We start from the raw sequence: 21059 nt of genomic DNA, 5'->3' as shown, positions 1-21059 counted from the left end.
ACAAGCAAAGACAGACGTCAGTTTCCTATCAGGTCTGCCTAGTTGCTGATTGGTTCCTATTATACAATGCAGTGTGCTGAGTGCCACTGAATTACTTACACAACCAGGGTAATGAAGCAGCAGAAAGTGGAACAGATGAGTGGGATTAGAAAGGTTTAGGAGGAAATTGTCAGTAAATCACCCTGAAACACAACTTTTTAAAGCACATTTTTTCTATATTTAGAGAAGTGTAATGCACTGGCACATTTTTGTTTTTTACTCAATAAAGTCCCCTTTAATGTGAGCATTTTCCTTCTGCTAGACCTTTGCAAAAAATGTTTACAGAGCTTTAAAATTGTGTTTTTACATAAATGTGGCAATGCAAATTGGATTTATTTGCTCTTTTCTCTTAGTTTTAAAAACAAGCTTCAAACTCAGCATACTATATCTAAAAGAGATCTAAGCCACATGCTATCTTACTCATACCATAGCTTCTAGACATCTTAGTCATGTGACAGCTTGACAGATACAGCCTTTCTTCAAGTGTAGGTGGCTGAAACTTTCAAAGTTGAAAATATTGTTAAAAGTAGCTAATCCCTTTTTATAAAGACAATTTCATGCATTTCCTTTACTGTCAGAAATATCCTGCACTGTTTTTGGTGATTTTCTTACCAAAGCAAGATACTAAATGATCCTCAACCTAAGATATATCTTTCTTTTCAATCAAAAGGCTTCTTAAAGGAACAGTAACATCAAAAAATTAAAGTGTTTTAAAGTAATTAAAATATAATGTGCTGTTGCTCTGCAAAAAACTGGTGTTTTTGCTACAGAAAAGCTACTATATAAATAAGCTGCTGTGTAGCCATGGGGGCAGCCATTCAAGCTGGAAAAAGGGAGAAAAGGCACAGGTTACATAGCAGATAACTAGTAGATAAGCCCCATGTAATGGGGGTTTATCTGTTATCTGCTAAGTAACCTGTGCCTTTTCTCCTTTGAATGGCTGCCCCCATGGCTACACAGCAGCTAACTTATATAAACTATAATAGTCTTTCTGAGGCAAACACACCAGTTGTAGCAATGCAGGGCAACAGTACATTATATTGTAATTACTTTTATACACTTTCATTTTTTGATGTTACTGTTCCTTTAAAAAGAGCAGTGAAGACTGACAAAGTACATGAAGTACAGCTATTGTATATTCAAAACACCACTCTCATTGCAGTAACTTTAAAAGAGCTCTATACAATTACAGTTATACTTCTCATTTTTTACCTATATGAAACAGCCCCTATGTAAAACCCTGCTTCATCTAAATAAACTGTATTTATACAAATATACTTTTATAACAGTATGTAATTCAGGTAATCCTGAATACAAAATTACCATTTTAAGAATTAAGGGCCACTCCCTGGGATCATACGATCCGCGGTGCACACAAACAAACCAAGGCACACATACATGCTAGGCCACATCAGCCAATGAATGGAGTTCTGTCTTTTACTCGTTAGAGCTGCATTATTTCTGGTCATGTGATCTCTGAGGGAGCACACAGTCCATCACTAAATGGTGGTTTAAGGGAAAGGATGTAAAAGGGCAATATTTACTGATATGTATATTCCAGTTTGGCCAGATTCTTTAGTAGGTCACTGAATATGATATAAACTTTGTGTTGGTTAGGTATTTATTCTGGGGGTATAGTTTTACATTAATTAACACATAATAGTCTTTATGTCAAGATCACCATTCTACTTAGGTACTTTGCTTGCACCATCTTCTGACTTTAGGGCTTTCATTTTGGCAATTGGTTAGACATTGGTCCATGAGATGGGTCTCATCGGCTTTATGGTTCATCATTCATATTTATTTTCAATATTGATTTAATAAATATTATATGGCAGTTCTCTTGTTATGTTTTTAAGGAAAGTTTCACTAAATCAAAGGACTTCAGCATTACAGACTCCAGAAAAAGACAGAATCTCAACTACACAGCCTACTTCCTCTCCGTTAATGGTCTGGGGAATAGTTCCAAGAATATCTTCTTCAAAGAAGCATAAATGCTTATATACTGTGGAAGGGGGGTTTCAATAGTTTCACCATGGGAAATGTGTAAAAGAACCACAGGGAATATTTGATTGGATGAAGGAAGAAAGAACTAGAAGCTTGCAGCATAACATGCCTATCAGGTCTTTTCCATACTGGTGAATTAGCAACTTTTTACTTTCCCATCTATAGCAGAAGGGAATTCTGTCAGAAGAAATTTTAGTAAAAAATGAATTTGCAATATTTAGCAAGGAAAATGTATAATTACTTTAACAAGATGAACTAATCTTTGAGATGAAGTTACAGGTTTAGGTAAGTTCAGCCTTGGGTCTTTAATACCCCAGGAGAGTTGGGATAATAAAATATAACCTTTTCAAGGTTGGTATTAATTAAATTGTAAGAAATAGACTTATCAACTATATTACATTATTACATAGTGTTGGTAGTAAAAAAAAAAGGTGTTTTTTTCTGAGTGGTAGAGAAAAGGGTTTGGATATAACTGCAGCTAAAGCTCTAATTGGATTGAGCACATTATTTTAATACCACTTGGAAATGTAACTAGATAAATGCTCACCTCTATAAGTATATATGTGTGTGTGTGTGTGTGTGTGTGTGTGTGTGTGTGTAAATTTCGTTAGCTTTTGGGGACATCTCACCCACACCCCATCCACTCCAAAATAGCAGCTTTCACCTAGTGGCCATTTTCCTTTTGACATTATCAATGACATTTGCATCTGCAAAGAGCACATGTATGCTGTAAAGTTCATGCAACTTAAAATGCAGGCTTACACAGGCAGAACTTACTTTGAAAAGTCCTGTTTGAATTGTGCCCTGTAACAGTTAAACTGAGCTCAGGACAGGAGGTTAGGAGAAAAAAAACAGGTTTCTCCAGAAGAATGTCCAGAGCAGAATTTCTTTGGAAATCAGCATTGACATCCCTTTATTGGCTGTAAGACTGCTAGACTGGAGGGTGTGTTTGGTAACCTGAGCTGATAAGAACTTTGCATGCTTAGTAAACTAAGAGCCAAATTCAGTTCCTAAGGGAGGGGGCTGAATGGGTTGGAGGAGGAATCCTAAGTGATTAAGGGGGTGCTGCAGCCTTACTATTAACCTTTGAACAACGGGAGTGGCAGGTATTTAAACATTTCAAAGAGACCGTGCACTGATTTATTATTTTTTTTGTGGGGGGGTTTTATGTCCTTTAAGGGCTATCACGGTGACCTGTTCTAAACAACATGGGCACTTAATTGTGAGAGTCACTGCCATAAATATGACAGCATATAAGGAAATATCTTAAGTACACAGAATATTTATTAATTTACCTTTTAAGTAGAAATGTTTCCCCTAAACAATGATTACATTGTTATATTTTGCTTTTAATGTACTCTTTGGCCAGCGCCTTTGCTAACAATAAGCCAACACTCATACAAAAAACCAATACTTTTTTACTATAGAACTGAGAAAAATGAATGCGAGATGAATCTTCATAGGCAGGAAAAGTGAAAGCACCTTCGCATATTATTCATTCAGCTCCCCTTTAACTATCTTGGTGCTTTACCGAAAGCTATAGGGATAGAGATGCTTCCCCACAGCCTAGGTTTCTAAGCACTTAGTCAATCAGATAATCAGAAGTCAAGCAGTGATCTGATATAGTAAGTTGATTTAAAAAAAGAAAGCACTGTATTGTTTTGCTCTGGCTTGTTCCATAAGGTCTTTGTCAGCATAAATGTTGGAATAGCCATGGAATTATGGGTCATGGGGTTAAAAAACATTCATTCCTTAAAAAACAGAAGAAATCACTATGTAAATGTACAATCTGCCAGAAGTTAGTCGGCACCTGTGTAAGCACATCATCAGTCCCTCTTAGCTGAGGTTCCTTTCTCCCTTGGTCAGCTGTTTGCTAGTAAAATGAATATACAACCTAATGACTAGAATAGTTTTCTGAGATGCATCTTCTGCTCTGAAGGCAGGCCAATATTCTGTCTCTTGGGCGGTTTCATATAGCTTGGTGGGATGTTTTTCTCTGAACCTGCAAAACATCCTACCTACATCTGATAAACCATCAGACTCTTTTGACTGCAGAGGTAATAACACGGAAAGGAAGAGATGACTGTTGCAATTTCTCTGCAGTAGTTCTGGAGGTTTTACTTAGTTATGATCAAAACCTACAGATTAATTGTTGTGGCCCTTTGAGCACTTTTGCAATTTACATTACATTTCTAACAAGTCATCAGTTTTATACAGCTTTAGACTGATAATTCCAGATAGATAATTCCAACAGACACACAAATAAAAATATTTCCTGAAATGTATTAAACCAATGGACAATTTTTAAAACAATTTCCTTTTCTCTGTCATAATAACAGTATGTTTATCTTTATGGTAACTAAGCTGTATAATTCTAGTTTGGTGGCAAAACAATCCAAATTGGGAATTAATCAGTGGCGTAACTAGATTGGGTCCCACAGCAAATTCAATTTAGTGCTCCAAAATTTGGTAAGGTGACCTATTCTACCAAGATATATTGAAATAGCTCATTAATTAGGGTCTCACTGGCCCCCCTACACTCCTGGGCCCTCCTGCAACTGCAGGGTCTGCTTCCTCTGCAGTTATGCTGTAATTAATGTTTAAACTTTTTTTTAGTAGACTTAAGAAAACCCCATGTCCTAAGCATAGATTCTATACTTGTATTTACTAATAGAATGGATCAAGTAAAAAATGTAGTATCCAATTCAAGGTATGTAGATCTTTTGCTGCTACCTTTTAGGTGGATTTTGAGTAAAAGCCAGTGGATTTAAGAGCTTCTCAGAGATAAAATCAATCAACTACTTTAGAAATAGAATCTGTTAGCAAATTACTTTGTAATGCTATAGAATTCTCATTCTCTATAACCATTAATTAAGCATTGATTTAATATTTTATTCCTTGTGATGACTGCCTTTACCTAGTGTCTGGTACTATTAAAAACAGCTATACCCCTAGAATGAATACTTAACTAACAGATGGTTCTATTAAGTGGTCTATTAACAAACTGGAATATTTATATATATATATATATATATATATATATATCTGTTCCTTTGACGGCACTCACCACTCCAAAGCCACACGCCGGGTGCTCACCAAAAAAATTATCCACACATGATCAGTTGAAAGCACTCACGGCTCAATATACTTCAAAATATCAAAATAGACTTTATTGCTCCACGCTCACACTGACGCGTTTCGATCCACAGGGGATCATTGTCAGGAACTGACATCCTGGCGACGATCCCCTGTGGATGGAAACGCGTCAATGTGTGCGTGGAGCAATCAAATCTATTTTGAAGTATATTGAGCCATCAGCGCTTTCAACTGATCATGTGAATATATATATATATATATATCCTGTATATATATATATATATATATATATATATATATATAAAGATTTAAAAAGGCAATATTTACTGATATATCAGTAAATTTTGCCTTTTTAAATCTTTTCCCTTGTGCCACCATTTTACAAGTGAGATCATCTGACAGGAAATAATGCAGCTCTAACTGTCACAGGAGGAAGTGTGGGCGTAATTTCACAAATTAAAAGGAAGCCATGTTACTTAAAAAATAACCACTCCTCAACAAGCTTTATGCTCTCAGTTTCACGCAATCTGTCCCTCACCTTTTTCCATTTAAAAGTCATGGATTCTGGGACTTGAAGTCCCTCTGCTTTCAAGAGAATCTGTTAGGTCTATTCAACACAGGCTATCATGGTTCCCTTCAAAAGTTTTATAAAATTAATCTAGAATGGCTTCACTGATTTAATTTTAGTGCAAGTCTAGCAAATTGTATTTATATGTTTCCTTTATATTTTTAACTGATCTGATAAACTTAGGCTGTCTCAGGGAACCAAAAATGGATGCCCAAAGCTCTACCTCACTTTGATTTGGGTCTCATAATTGAATACATTTTTTATAAACATTTTTCTTTTGGAGGAAAGTATTGAAGGAGTACTTAAATGTACTATTTACAAGGGGTTACGATTCTGTTAGCTGGAATATTTCTTTGATATTACCATAAAGGTTACTAGGGATAGGGATAGTCTGTCTTCTTTGAATCCTGCCATTGGATAACCCTTCAGTCCTGCTTAGTTAGACAATGTTTTTGTTATAGACTATTGGTAAGTGGTATGATTCTTGATCTTTCACTGAAACTATCAGGATTCTGTGTAAAGAACCTGTTCATTCTAGCACAATGCTTCTAGAATCGTTTGCCTAATGTAACTTGTTAAATGGCGGTGGAGGAGATAATTCCTAGTTTTGTTACTTTGCACATTTAATAAGGGGATGTTAAAGTTGTAGGTGTCAGGGGGCGTTTGAATTACACTGTACAATGTGAGGTGAGCTTGAGCAAAATAAGATGAAGCAATAACTCCTGGCTCTGAACACCCACTATATCCAGGTAGGCTATGTGTATTCTTATTTTCTAATAAGGCATTTGTTAAGAAAACCCTGATTTTCCTAAACAGAAACAGGAACAGGGCTGGGTATATACTACTTTTATATCCATCTGAAGGTAACATTCTTTATAATGCAAGAAGGCTTGGAGAGAATATTTCACACACAAGGGGGCTGATTTACTAATCCACGAACGGTCCGAAGGCGTCCGAATGCGTTTTTTTCGTAATGAACGGTATTTTGTGATTTTTTTCGCAAAATGTCGTGACTTTTTCGTAGCGTTACGACTTGCGCAAATTGTCGCGACTTTTTTGTAGCCTTCGCGCCGAGTACGAAAGTTTCGGATTCATTCAAGCTTCAGTATCTTGACTTTTCTTAGGCCAGGTTGGAGCTGCAGGGTGCCATTGAGTCCTATGGGAGGCTTCTAAAATCATGCTAAGTCTGAAAGTTTTGCCCGCAGTTTACGAGCGCTCAATACGAAAAAGTCGCAACAAGATACGAGCAAATCGTAACGGCTACGAAAAAGTTGCGACAGTTTGCGCAAGTCGTAAAGGCTATGAAAAAGTCGCGACAATTTACGAAAAGTCGTAACGGCGACGAAAAAAATCGCAAAAAATACGAAAAAGTAGAAAAATGTTCGTTTTCCAATCGGAATTTTTCCCATTCGGATTCGTGGGTTAGTAAATCAGCCCCAAGGTGTATTATTTTCCATGCATCCTTATAGTGAATCAGTTAAATTCATGACTGCAGAAGCATAGTTACCAGACTCTAGTCCTTAAAGGGATACTGTTATGATTTTTATGGTATACTTTTTATTTCTAAATTACACTGTTTACATAGCAAATAATTCATTCTGCCATTTAAAATGTATTTTTTCTCAGTTGTAATATTGGTGTGTAGGCGCCATCTCACTGCATTGTGCCTGAGTCTGAGCTTTCAGAAGGAGCCAGCGCTGTTTCTCTTACTATTGAGTGCTATTCTGATACCTACTGGGAGCTGCTATCTTGCTGCCATTACATTGTTCTACTGATCAGCTCCTGGCAGGGGGATGATATCACTTCAACTTGCAGCTCAGCAGTAAAGTGTGACTGAAGTTTATCAGAGCACAGGTCACATGGCTGTGGCACCCTGGGAAATGAAGAATATGGCTAGCCCCATGTGACATTTCAAAATTAAATAGAAAACAATCTGCTTGTGCTTTTGTAAAAGAGATTTTAATGCAGGATTCTGCTGGAGAAGCTCTATTAACTGATGTGTTTTGAAAAAAAACATGTTTTCCTGTGACAGTATTCCTTTAATATCAGTAGCATATATTAGGCCCCCTCAGACCCGGGTCCTGAAAGACCACCACTGCAGCTCTCTAAAGGGACCTTATAGTGTTTGCCTCACCTGAGAGTTGATGCTGCTCACAAATTCCCAGTTTGTTGGAAGAAATCAAAGGACGCACAGCCATCTTTGGTTTTTTTTTTTGAAGTTACAGTTATGCAGGGGAGGCAGAGAGAGAGACCAGCAGCATTGGGACAGATGAAAAGTTTGTGGTTTTCTGCTTGGGTGGGGTAATGCTATTAATCTAGCCATGTATACAGTGATCTTACCAGCACGTCTGGGGTTAATGGATTGCATGTCTGGGATTAATTGCAGTGATCCTACTGGCAAGTGTGGTTATGGAGTGCTCATTGGCCAGTTTTCCAGAGATCTTACTGGCATGTCTGAGGTTAATGGAGTGCTCATTTCTGCAGTGATCTTACTGGTATGAAATGCAGGTGATACAGTACTGTGCAATGCTTAGGGCCACAATATGTCATGAAATGGTGGGACTTCTGGTGCACGTGGTGCTTCTGTTGTGCTGCCATTCCAAACATGGGTCAGGGTGTGTTTTTATAAAATGGGCACAGTATATTGGGGGGCATGGCCAGAAAGAGGGCAAAGCCAATATTTTGTTCACATAGTTATTCCTCTCCTGTTTTTTTCAGTCTGCCAGCCAGAGTGTGCCTTATTAGATCTCGGAGGGGGAGGTGGGGGCTGTAAAGATACATTTATTGCAACTTCACCAGTGGTGTAATATGAATAAAAATGTGTATTTCGGCATGCTTTCTCACACTGAGCAACATTGATTTGGTCACTTAAAGAGAGGGAAGCTGAAAGGAAATTTGAGAAAAAAATGTTTAGTGTAAGAGAGTTCAATTAGACATTTGAATGGTTTATAGGGATTCATTTAGACTTTCAACACAAACTAGGGAGGCCTCACTGCATAGTAAATTATACACTAATCACTGCCTTTATTCAGAAAGCAAAGCCAGGATGGACTCATTAATAAAACACTGTAATGTTACCACATCACATGTAAGAACTATCTCAGCTACTAGTAGTACTTCACCCCTGCCTCTAATCCCAACCTTCCCTTTGGTTTGATCATTAATGTACAGGTGGCCCATCAAATTAAGAATAATTTGATATGGAAAATATATTTCATTAAATTAATGAGCCAAAGTGTTCACACAGTCCAGTCATACAAATCATTTAGATCTTCATGTACACATCATTCTACAAAGACTCACTGTATACAAGCAGATGCTGGACTACAAATCCACACTATCAATTATTAGGGCTCTGGCACACGGGGAGATTAGTTGCCCACGACAAATCTCCTGTGTCGCGGGCGATTAATCTCCCTGAAATGCCATCCCACCGGCGAGAATTTAAATCTCCGGTGGGATGGCATATGCGGGCGCTGTGATTTCCCCAAAATCGCGGAAGTTTCCTCTCAAGGAAAATTCCACAATTTCGGGAAATTGTGGCGCCGCTTATGCCATCCCACCAGCGATTTACATTGAAGCCGGTGGGATGAATGTCGCCCGCAACAAGGGAGATTTGTCGTGGGCGACTAATCTCTCCATCTACCATGGCCCTTAAAGTGAAATGCACATTTACATTTTGATACCAAAAGGAGAACAGGATAAGTGGAGAAATGGAAATGGAACAGAGGAAAACTAAAAAAATATATGTATAAGGGTAGGGTGTTGTTATGAAAAGGATTTATATGTGGGTGTTAGGATTTTGAACTTGATAAACATTAAATAGGTACCGGGGGTTACACTGAATAGTGCTTTTAAATATCTTTTAGATAATCTTTAGCAACCAGCGCCGGATTTGTGATGCCGCCCCTAAACTTCTGCCGCCCTAGGCCCGGGCCTTTGTGGCCTCTCCACAAATCCAGGCCGCTTAGCAACAATGTCTTTGTGTAAGTACTACAGGCTAGTGAGCACAATCCTGATTACAAGGATATTTCAGAAGCAAATGTTCCAAATCTTCCAAACTCTACTGTTTGTATAGACCTTAATGTCAGGCCCGGATTTGTGGAGAGGCCACAAAGGCCCGGCGTAGGGTGGCATGCCACCCCGCCGCAACTAAATTTTTAAATTTTGCTCCCATATGGAGCAATGGGGCCCTCTCCCCACTGCTCCTTAAAGGAGATTAAATATATGCGCATGCGCACTTGAGCTCGCTGCCGCGTGCGGGGGGGTTTTGCACAGGGGAAGGCGACCAATGGGGGGGCTCCCGGATCACAAATCTGGCGCTGCTTAATGTACTTTAAATAGAACTGCATGGACATATTCTAGGCTACACATAGCTGACAAATTTATTGGAAAATATTTTGAAATGAGGTTTAGGACAAAGGCTACCAAAGAAAAAGAAGGCTAGACAGACAAATGGTAATTTAAATAGATCTGATAATCTATATTTTGTAATTTTGTTGTTTTTTTTTCAGTTGGGAAAGCTTTAATTACACAGAGGAGTTAGTAGATATACGTATTAACTGACACATTGTAGAATTAATTGGTATCTTAGCATGATATCCAGGGACTTGTTTACAATTTAATGGTACAAAGTCCTGTGCACTTATGTGGGTGGCCACAATTAGACTTGAATTCTGGGAAATAAGATTGCATTGTATGGTTGGGGAATGAAGCAGGAAGCCCTGCTAGAAATGGCTTTGTTCTTGTACCATCAGAGGACCAACTGCCTTTAGAAGACAAGCAAATAGGGATCATGGTGGAAGTACAGACAACAGGCTGGGGCATGTGGCAACGCTATAGCAGGCATGGGTTAAAACCACGCATTATCAGGGCAATAACAGGCTTAACCAAAAGCCAGCTTAGGCAAGTAATAGGGAAAGTGATAAGAATTTAAAGGTGTTTTTGAGACAATAAAACAGACCCATGGGAACATGGGAAATTGTATTGCAGCATAATTTATGTGATTGATGTGATAGCATCCTTTTAAAGAAATGTCAGTACTATAGATGGTATTTATTGTCCTTTTTATACTTTGTTGAATTTCACTGTGTAATACATTCTGCCATTGGGGATATTTTTAGGCTCACTTCTGCTCATTGCTGCCCCTGGCTGGGAAAGTCCTGTGCCAAATGACATAAATAATGGGTCGCTGGAGCTAACACTTACCCCACAACCCTATATGAATGTTGGAGTTTTCATGCAAACAAGTGTGCTCTGATAAAAAAATGACAGAAAATGTATCTGGCGGTTCAGAATGATGGTGTCCTGTATTGTTTCTAGCAATTTATATGTTAATAAATCAATCAGTACCTTGGTGAAATCATCCTTGTTTTAGAGGTTGAATTAACATAAAACCTCATTACATGACATTCAACTTTTGTTATGATAATTATGAACAATCTGCCTTTTGTGCAGCTAGTTACTCTCATGGCTTACATCAGTTGTATTGTCTTCCCTGCAGAGAGATGCATACGGGATGGTATTAAAGATGCTGGGATTAAGCTCCTGTTCAACCAGTGCTCATACACTCAATGAGCCTGACCAGTCAAGCACACTAGCCATACCAGCATTGGATGCCGACACTCAGAGATATGTCTTGGCCCTTCCAGAAGCAGAGACATGGCGCAAGCATCGATTGGGCCTGACACAGGCTACTCACTCTTGCAATCTTCTAGAACCTGAGACACTTTCTGAAACCCTAGTTTCACGCACTGCAAGTTACGATGCCTTGTATGACCTGCGAGCAAGAGAAGCGGAGTCTAACTTCCCATTTGAAGGCAGCAGCATGTTTGAGGTGACGTCTGGGATGGATTCTGAGTTTCCTTTAAGCCCCCATGTTATAAAGCGAAGGAGAGGAGGCCTGATAGAACAAAAGGATATCATCAAGGCCCACGAAGCTCATAAGATTCAGAGTACTCCCCAGGCTCGACGGAAGGAATGGGAGTAAGTATAATGAATTAACTTTCTATACTACTTAACTGACAAATTGTTCAGGGTCCTTGGTGCACTAGGGTCCTGAGTTCTACCCCAGCTATGGCACTACAGACATTTTGTGTGTTCTCCCAGTGTCTGCAAGGGTTTCCTCTCACACTCCAAAAACATACAGACTGGTTCATTTAGTCAGAAGTCAATTAACCTTAGAGTGTGTAAATGTGACAGGGAGCATATATTGTAAGCTTATCTGGGGCAGGGACTGATGTGCATGATGTATAGTGTCTGTGAAGTGCGGTGAAAAGTGTGCCAGTGGTATATAAATAATAGGAAGTAAATACATATGAAACAAAGGACAAATTTACATCTGGGCAGTAACCCACAGAAACCAATAAGTGATTAGCTTTTTTTAGCCAGCAATTGCTAGAGCAATTAAAGCAAAAAAAAAGAAAAATTTGATTGGTTGCCATGGGTTACTGCCCAGATGCAAATTTGTCCAGTGTTGAAAATGAGCTACTGTTAGTATCAGGCTCATTTAACAACACTTTGTGAATTTGCATCTAGGCCGTAACTCATGGCAACAGCAACATTTTAAAAAAAGTTTGCTTTTATGATTCTACTTACAGCTGGCTGGAAGGATCTAATTACTGATTGGTTGCTGCTCAGTATTGATAAATAAACCTGTATAGGGGCAGACAGAAAACCAAAGAGTATCGATAGAGCTGTGTGGCTATTCACTAAGATAAGGATAGGTGCAACAACTTTTTTGGTAATGTAGACCAGTGACTGCCCAATATTAAAGTGTGCCATTCTATGAAGGCCCATCTTTTGTGCATTCTGTGAGCGTATCTATAGATAAATCAGTGCATGTGGTAAAGTGGGCTACAGAACGATTGGTCACTTTTTGGGAATTACAAACTGTTTATTTTCTAACCATTTAATTAATGTAAATCTGAAATCAATAGATATACATTTGGAAAAGTGGTGTCACCCTATCTTTCTTACGCAGAAGGGACTTTACTAATTGGAGAATGAAGGGAAAAGGTGCTGTGATACTACACTTCTCTGCTGCTGTGTAGAAATAAAAATATGACGTTGGAGGTGCTTGCAAACAAAACAAGGTTTTTCTGGTCAAACAAGGTAGTATTTTTGTGCAGTCATATGTAGAGCAGGGTTCTGTGACACCACTGTGAAGACATTTGGTAGGTGAAGATAAACCTTTAGGTTACCAGCTAGTGGTCTGTTTAGTGGAAATGGTTTAGGTAGTGATACACTAAAGCCTGAAATTCTGTCACCTTGTGGTCCCTTCATTTTAGACCAGTAATGTCAAAGGAAGAGCTACCTCCAGCTCAATCCTTAGGAGGAGCACAAGGCTGCTCTTTCTAGTCATGCCTTACTATCTCATGTTCCTAGAATGTACTGTGACAAAGCTGCTCCTGTAATCTGACTAAATCTTATTCACTAGGTCCCCTATTTTCTCTAGAAGGGTTGTCCCTTTAGGGCAGCACTTTTTACTGGGCCTTGACACAAGGCTACCCAGATATCAGGCATCTTGACACCAGACTACCCAGACACATCCACCCTGGTCAGAGGATGGAAGGCCAAAAAAGAACCACCAACCACCAATTTATATTAAAGTGTGACAGGAAGTGGTCACTACATCTATGGGCCAATAACAAAGATATGTAAATAAGGTAACTCAGATACATGGGCATCTGTCTAATAACTAGATAAATAACACTTGTAGGGGAACTATACCCACAAGGACTGTTTAACCTGTGGGCCCCTACACTGGTAACATTAACATTACTAGAAGTGGATACCTGTCAGCCTCACTGACTACAATGAACTGTAGTCAGTTGCTTCCTTATGAAGTGTGATTAAAATAGCTGTGCCAGAGGAACTAATAGCCTTGCTGTAATTTATAACAATTAAGAAACCCCAAAAAAAGTGTTTCCAGGTAATTAAAAAATAATGCATTATTGCCCTGCACTGGTAAAAATTGGTGTTTGCTTCAGAAACACTGCTATAGTTTATATACAGTGTCAGAATAGAATATTGAGGTACTGGGAATTTTCCCTGTGGGCACTTTGACCTTTCTGGAACACTAAACATTAAAGGAGAAGGAAAGGCTAAGTCACTTGGGGGTGCCAAAATGTTAGGTACCCCCAAGTGACTTTAATTGCTTACCTTTTGTGAAAAAATAAAGAATTTTTTGTTAAAGTTCGGCTTTTCACTCTACTGCGCATACGCAAGCGTGCAAAGGAAGAAGAGACGCTCACTGCAGCTACCCCGGGCTGGTGCAGTTCTCTCCTAACCCAGGGTAAAAGGTAAGCGATTAAAGTCTCTTGGGGTGCCTAACATTTTGGCACCCCCAAGAACCTTAGCCTTTCCTTCTACTTTAACTCTTTTTTATTTTTTCTTGGCTCTGCTTGTGTTTTATTTATTCCTAGTTGTGAGAAAGATTTAGGCCTTTCAGACCAATTAAGCAGCTTATCTGCCCGAGTATTGGGACCCCTTCTTGACCAATTTGTGGCCGATAACCTGCCAGATGTCCGTCAGGCAGGTTTGATTTTCCCATCAGATCAGGGGCTGCATCAGCTCATTGCTGCAGTCCTCAATTCAATGGTTCCTATTCCTGTTGTTGTAATTCAATCGTTTAGCCCTCGGGTCAAATAATCGGATTACTCTGATATCGCCCACCTTAGGTAGGCATATCGGGGCAAAGATCTACTTGTTTGGTGACCAAGCCAAATAAGTGTATCTTATAATGTATGGGCAGCTTTAGAGGCTTTGTTTGTTAGTTTGTTTATTTATTGTTTTTGTCCCGCTGTGCTCTGGTTAACTGATTTTCTATGTCTGCAAATGTCTTTGCAGCCGCACAGGTTGGTGGTTATTTCAGGTGTTGGGGGTGGTTGTTTTTTATAATTCTAATGTTATTTTTGCAGTCCACATCTGTAGCTCAAGATTTCTCAAATGAATTTCAGAACTTTTGGGCTAAGCTTCAGATTCCCCCTGATTCACCAACTTACAACTCCAACCCACCCCAAACATCCCCATGAATTTGGGAGACTCTTGCAATACACGTGGATTGAAAGTTGAATGTTTTTCTGTTGGGGCAATTTCCTACATTTTAAATAATTCTGTCAAATTCATTTGAGAATCACAATTTTGTGGGACCCATTATATACCTTTTTTGAGAATTGAATAAAGCCCGCTGGTTTGCAAATGCATTAAGTAAACCAACTCTCTACCTCTTCCAAAAACAATTTACTGCATGCAGTTTAAATTGATATTGGCAGGAGCTCTTTGTCCTGAGGCAATGAAGCTATTAAGTTGCTGTAGGCAATATTGTGATGGTTTGTACAGAGTGCCAATTGGAAGCAACCGGGAAAAGGAAACAATTTAATATGTAGCCCTTAATTCAAATGTAAACTGTATCCACCACAGGAACTGTGACATAAGGTTAATGTTTGATTCATTAATTAGTCTGATGTTACTCCCAAATGAACCCTATCTTTTAACTTGCTATTAAAGGGGGACTATGCCTTATTGATAAGTTTTACCCTTTAGAAATGTTTCACTCTGAAAATCTGCATTCATGTAAATGAACAGACAGTCTTATGTTCCCATATTTTGTGCCTTCAAATACACATTATGCATAAAACCTAAATGTAAAGATAATTCTAGGTTTACCGAATCCAAGACACACCAAATGGCAGCTTAAAGTGGGCAGGCAGTGGTTGACCCTCCCAAGAATGATTGGCTTGCAGGTCAAATACCTTGTGACTAGCAATACACATGAATGACCACATTCTATTCTTCTGTTTAGGCTAGTAGTTTAAATGTGTGGGATTACAGAAACGGAAGTGGAACTGCAATGTCTCTTTACTTTTCTGGTTCACCATACACCAGCTCACCTAAATACATTGTGACATGAAATTTTCAAATATACAGAGTATCTATAATAACAATATATAAAAAATAATATATAATCCAACAGGATTGCAGGATGGTTTTATGAAAGCAATACCTGGCCAGCCATACTTCCCCAATCCATCAATATGATTGAAACAGGCCACAATCCTAACCAAATCTGGGAATGTATAACCATCTTAATACTCTGCATTTGTGCAGGAAATGATGTCCTCTCAGCATTACTTTGCTAGTTTACCACAAAATTTTTCCATGGCTATGGGGCTGATGTTTATATGTAATTATCTTCTTTTAGGTTTTTTTTCTGCTCTGTATGGAAAACTTAATGGAATGCTAACCCTACTTAAAAACAAAATATATTTTCCCCCAAAAATTTTAAATTGTGTTGTTTGTGTGAGTGTATAAGTGATGTTATGCCTTAACATGATGTGTAAGATCTAGAGAGCATTATCTGAACTGCATGCTCCTGTATAACTATGACGTTTTGATTAAAACCCGTAACCAGGTGATATTTCTCAAATAAGGTTTTAGAGACCAATTAAATTCCTTAATGCATTTATCTATAGGTTGCCTGTACATAAAGCATAATCCTTATACAGAGCATTTGTATTTGAAATCCATTTAGTGCTGGATACCAGCAGTGAGTAAATTCAGCCTTCAGATCCCAATATCAAGTTTGTGGTTATTCCCCTCTATTCATGTAAACCAGTCAGTACTGAGTTTTATTTTCTTGGCAAACAAAAAGGATGCAAGTTGCCAGATAACATGCGTCATTTATGTAACAGCATTTTACTGTCAGAGACTTCAGCCATGCTGTGCTCCCAGAGCGTCACTGATGTTCCCAATGATATACTTAGAAACAAGAAAAAGCTTGCTGCCTAATTACTGTCCCGGTGCAAAGAGCTAATGCCCTATTTAATAGGCTACCATAATTCCAATTATTCATGGTTAAATATGCACACTAAAAAAAGCTCCTCATATGACCAGTGTCGGACTGGGATGCCAGGGGCCCACCAGAAAACCTGAGACCATGGGCCGACTCTCCAAACTTATTTTTCACCCACTTCTTACTCAGTCTGTATATTTTCATAGTATTTTGTTTCTTAACATATTATAATCTATTCTTCTATATATTTAGTTGATTTGTTCTCATAGAAAAATAAGTAATGACCATGAATTAGTCCAAATGGCTAGAAGCAGGAGGGCCCCTTGACACCTGGGCCAACCGGGAATTTTCCTGGTATCCCTGTGGGCCAGTCCGACGCTGTCTTAAGGTCTGAGTGAATCAGATAACAGGAAATTATTTAAGCAGCGGGTGTGAACAGAACCACAGTGTTTTATATATTATACTGCCCTAAGCCCTCACAGATTTTCCTTCATGAGATGACATGATCTAAAATATATTCTTCATCAATTCTAGCCCCAAGGTATGTCCCATCATAAATCTTATGTGTGGGAATAAAATAACTTTGCCTCATTTTTCCAGTCTCCCTACCAAAAGGGAATTCTTCTCTCTTATATTTATAATTAACTGGAAACATTGTTACACAGTATAATATAATGAGTGGGACAACTCCCAACATCTTATTCTTTTTAACTATTGTTCTTTTTCTTTGCTCAAAGTAAAGCCAAGTATATACATCATTCTTGTAATCACTTATACAAAATATATGTGCAATATGCTGTACTCTTATTACACCAATCTGTTGTACAGTGTTTTGTACATTGTGATGTGCCTGTTACCACAAATTACATTCCTATGTATTCTGGTACAAAAGACAATAAACTTGAATCTGAAAGTGTTCTAGTTTGGTACAATTTGGGTACTGAAGTGTGATTAAAACAATAGGCAAAAGGTATGTTTAGCACATGGTCCATTTATAAAACTCATGTTGGACAAAGGCCATATTGCCCCTTTAATATAACTTTGTCTTGAGGAAATGATTAGTTCTTTGGTCCTACAGTTACTATGCGATAACATCACAATGGCAGGTGTCCATCACATTCTGTGTACTAAACCATGGAACACCTACCATTGTGATGCCTTCCCAGCAGTGCAAGCATAACAACTGCAGGACCAGGAAGCTTGTCATATGGGGTGTGAAGGGACAACAGAGCAGTGAGGAGTTTCTTTGCTTCATCTGTAGTTCTACCTCACTTCCATTATGCTAAAAATTATATTTCTTACAATTTTATTCTTTTATCCCAGGTTTTGCGTCTATTATCTCAAGTGGGAGAAACAAGAGATTTATGATGATGCTAAATATTCAGCTAAACCTGAATCAGGTCTTGTTAGTGAGAACCCATTAGGGTCACTACAGAAAAAAAGAATGGAATGGAGACCTTTGGGGCAGGAGCTTAGACAGAAGAACACAAAGGGGGAGATTTATTAAGGCACGAACGCTTCGAATGCGCCCAAATGCGTTTTTTTCATAATGATCTGTATTTTGCGACTTTCTCGTCGCCGTTGCGACTTTTTCGTATATTTTTGCGACTTTTTTGTTGCCGTCGCAAAGAAATCGTTTTGTTGTGCCGAGTACAAAAGTTTCGGATTCATTCAAGCTTCAGTATTGTGACTTTCCTTGGGCCAGGTTGGAGCTGCAGAGTGCCATTTATTCTTCTGTGAGGCTTCCAAAATCATGGTTTTTCCGCCGTTTACGATCGTTCAATACGATAAAGTCGCGACGGCGATAAAAAAGTCGCGAAATTTTCGCTTCCATTCCGAATTTTTGCTATTCGGGATTTGAATTTGTGCTTTGGTAAATCTCCCCCAAAGACTACATTATGGAATAAGATACAGAGGCTAGCTAAACAGAACACAAAATTAGAATCAGTTTATTTACAGGAGAGCCCGTTAGACTTATATGAACTGAATGATTTAATGAGGGAACTTGAAGATTTCATCTTACCCACCCTTATGGTGAAGGTATTTGGATACAAACAGATTCTTGCTTTCCTTCTATGAAGAAGTTATTGGCTCGATGTGCATTTAGCTTATATATCATTCTTTTTCTTGTTGTCTGATTAAAGCATATTTTGTGCCTGGAAAAAATAGGGGAGGAGAGGAGATTTTGGCTCCCCCTTTTGAAAAGCACTGCACACAACTTTTTGTATGTTGGGAAATGCTCAAAGAACTGCTCACAGAATTATTCATTCTCATCCCAAGCTGGAAAGAATTCTGGAGCAATCATAATTGTTGTTATGTACTAAACATTACCTTATTAGATTAAGGTCCTGAACAACCGTGTGAATATGTCATATTGTGAAGCAAAGTAAGCCATGTTTCCATATTGCTGACAGATATAAACTGGAATGCACCATTTCCAATGCTCAGTTTCAAAATAACATTGATGCATGATTCTTATGCACTTATTGACATAGCCTGGAAGTGGAAGTAACGCCAGGGTTCTCTAGCACCAGTAGGTACAATAAGAGTTGGGGTGGATGCACTGGTGCCAAGCACAATAGTGCAAGAAGTTGTTTTTAGCCAAGAACCTTTTATGAATGCCATCAATTTAAAAAACAACTATTTTTGCAAAACTATGGTTGCTGTTATAAATTTCCCCCTGTTCTGTTGTAAAGCCCCAGTGTATGACATTACTTTTCATTTGAGAACATAGAATTAATCCCTATCCTTATCTTCTCTGTATTCACAAACTCTTCCCTGGAAATTACCTTCTTTCATAAAGTTTGTAAGATGAGGCAGTCTATGGGGCTGGGGGCCAAGGGCGAATGTCCTATCTTTTATCACAGTGTTGCATAAGCAAAGATTTCCTGGAACAGCACTTGTAAATGTCTTTCATTTCAAAACAAAATGAGACTCTGAAGTGCTTTAATTAAAAAGCAACAAATGCCTCTTTTACATATGTCAGACAATGGATTCATTTCTGTAATGGAGACATGAAAAAGCTTGATTTAAGAGAATGCAAAATGTACAAGACAAGAGATGCAGTGAATTTGTTGCTTTGATGGGAATAATAATTAAATTCTGGCATCCTTGTCATTATGCCTTATTTCAGCAGCGCTAATGCATGGAATCTTCTTGGCCTATTAAATGGAGCTACACTTGACATGCAATGGCACGGGGACTTAATATATCAACCTCCTGTACGTGCATCTGCTGACAAGTATGCATTTGTATTTTGTGGGATTGAATACAGTGCCGACATTATCAGCTTTTCTTAGTGATACAATAAACTGAAAGTGTTTGTTAGCTGAGCAAAAATGAATGATAGGATTCTATGTCAATGGCAACATAAATGATTTGTTCCATTAGTACTGTGGAAGCTTCCAGGCCCTTCATTTAGGGCAGACAGTGTGGACTTCTTACAAAAAGAGTGTTGTTAGCTTTTTATTTAATATTTAATTATAATGCTTCAGGCATGGAGTGACGGCACACACAGGATTTTCGCACATATGTAATAACTATGTTAAACTGTGCTTATTCTAAAGTGTATCAAGCATTATAATTACTGAGAGCTAGGAAGCTGCACACCAAAAAACGCTGATGATACCTGGGTGCCTGTGCAGGAAATAATCATACAGGCATGGAGTGACGGCACACACAGGATTTTCGCACAAGAGTCGCAGAGATACAAAACGATCAGAGGTTTTATTATGACCAATGTTTCAGTTCCACACAGGAACTTTTGCCAGTTCCTGTGTGCAACTGAAACGTTGGTCATAATAAAACCTCTGATCGTTTTGTATCTCTGCGACTCTTGTGCGAAAATCCTGTGTGTGCCGTCACTCCATGCCTGTATGATTATTTCCTGCACAGGCACCCAGGTATCATCAGCGTTTTTTGGTGTGCAGCTTCCTAGCTCTCAGTAATTATAATGCTTGATACACTTTAGAATAAGCACAGTTTAACATAGTTATTACATATGTGCTTAACCTTGTACTTATCAACGTATCAGTATAACTTATCAACCCAGTTCTCTCATTTTGTCAAATCACTCTGCAAAGTGGCAGCATCCTGCATGGAATTATATATTTTTTATGCCAACCTCCAGGTCATTAATAAACAAGTTAAAAAGCAAAGGCCCAAGGACTGACCCCTGCGGTACTCCACTAACCACACTGGTCCAATTAGAAAATGTTCCATTTACCACCACTCCTTGTAATCTATCCTTCAGCCAGTTCTCTATCCAATTACAAATATTATGTTCCAGACCAATATTACTTAATTTAACCATTAACCTTTTGTGTGTTACAGCATAAAATGCTGGTACAAACTCATAGTATTTTTAGAGCTAAAAGTAGCAAATAAAAAGTTGCAACTTTTCAGAGATTTACTATGCGTCAAAACAGCTAAAAATTCAAATTCAACAATTTGCCAGCTAAAGCTTGCTGAAATCATGAAGAAGTCAATGGCAGATGTCTCTTCCCTTCCCTGGAGGATCCTTCTTTAGCTTCAAAACTTTAGAAGTTTCAGATT

At 38.5% G+C, this 21059-nt stretch overlaps 1 protein-coding gene across 5 annotated transcripts in view; it reads left to right on the top strand.

The window, feature by feature from the left end:
• cacna1e (calcium channel, voltage-dependent, R type, alpha 1E subunit) overlaps positions 1-21059 on the top strand; it is a 362844-nt gene that overhangs the window by 69830 nt on the left and 271955 nt on the right. For all 5 annotated transcript variants that reach the window (XM_031900980.1, XM_031900983.1, XM_018093597.2 and 2 more), the window contains exon 2: positions 11214-11695. In XM_031900980.1, coding sequence (XP_031756840.1) covers positions 11229-11695 — 467 coding nt within the window. In that variant the 5' untranslated portion in view covers positions 11214-11228. The remainder of the gene's footprint in view (positions 1-11213; positions 11696-21059) is intronic.

The sequence above is a fragment of the Xenopus tropicalis genome, chromosome 4 (genome assembly GCF_000004195.4).
Source record: "Xenopus tropicalis strain Nigerian chromosome 4, UCB_Xtro_10.0, whole genome shotgun sequence".
NCBI lineage: Eukaryota > Metazoa > Chordata > Amphibia > Anura > Pipidae > Xenopus > Xenopus tropicalis.
This window is presented reverse-complemented; position numbering and strand designations above follow the sequence as displayed.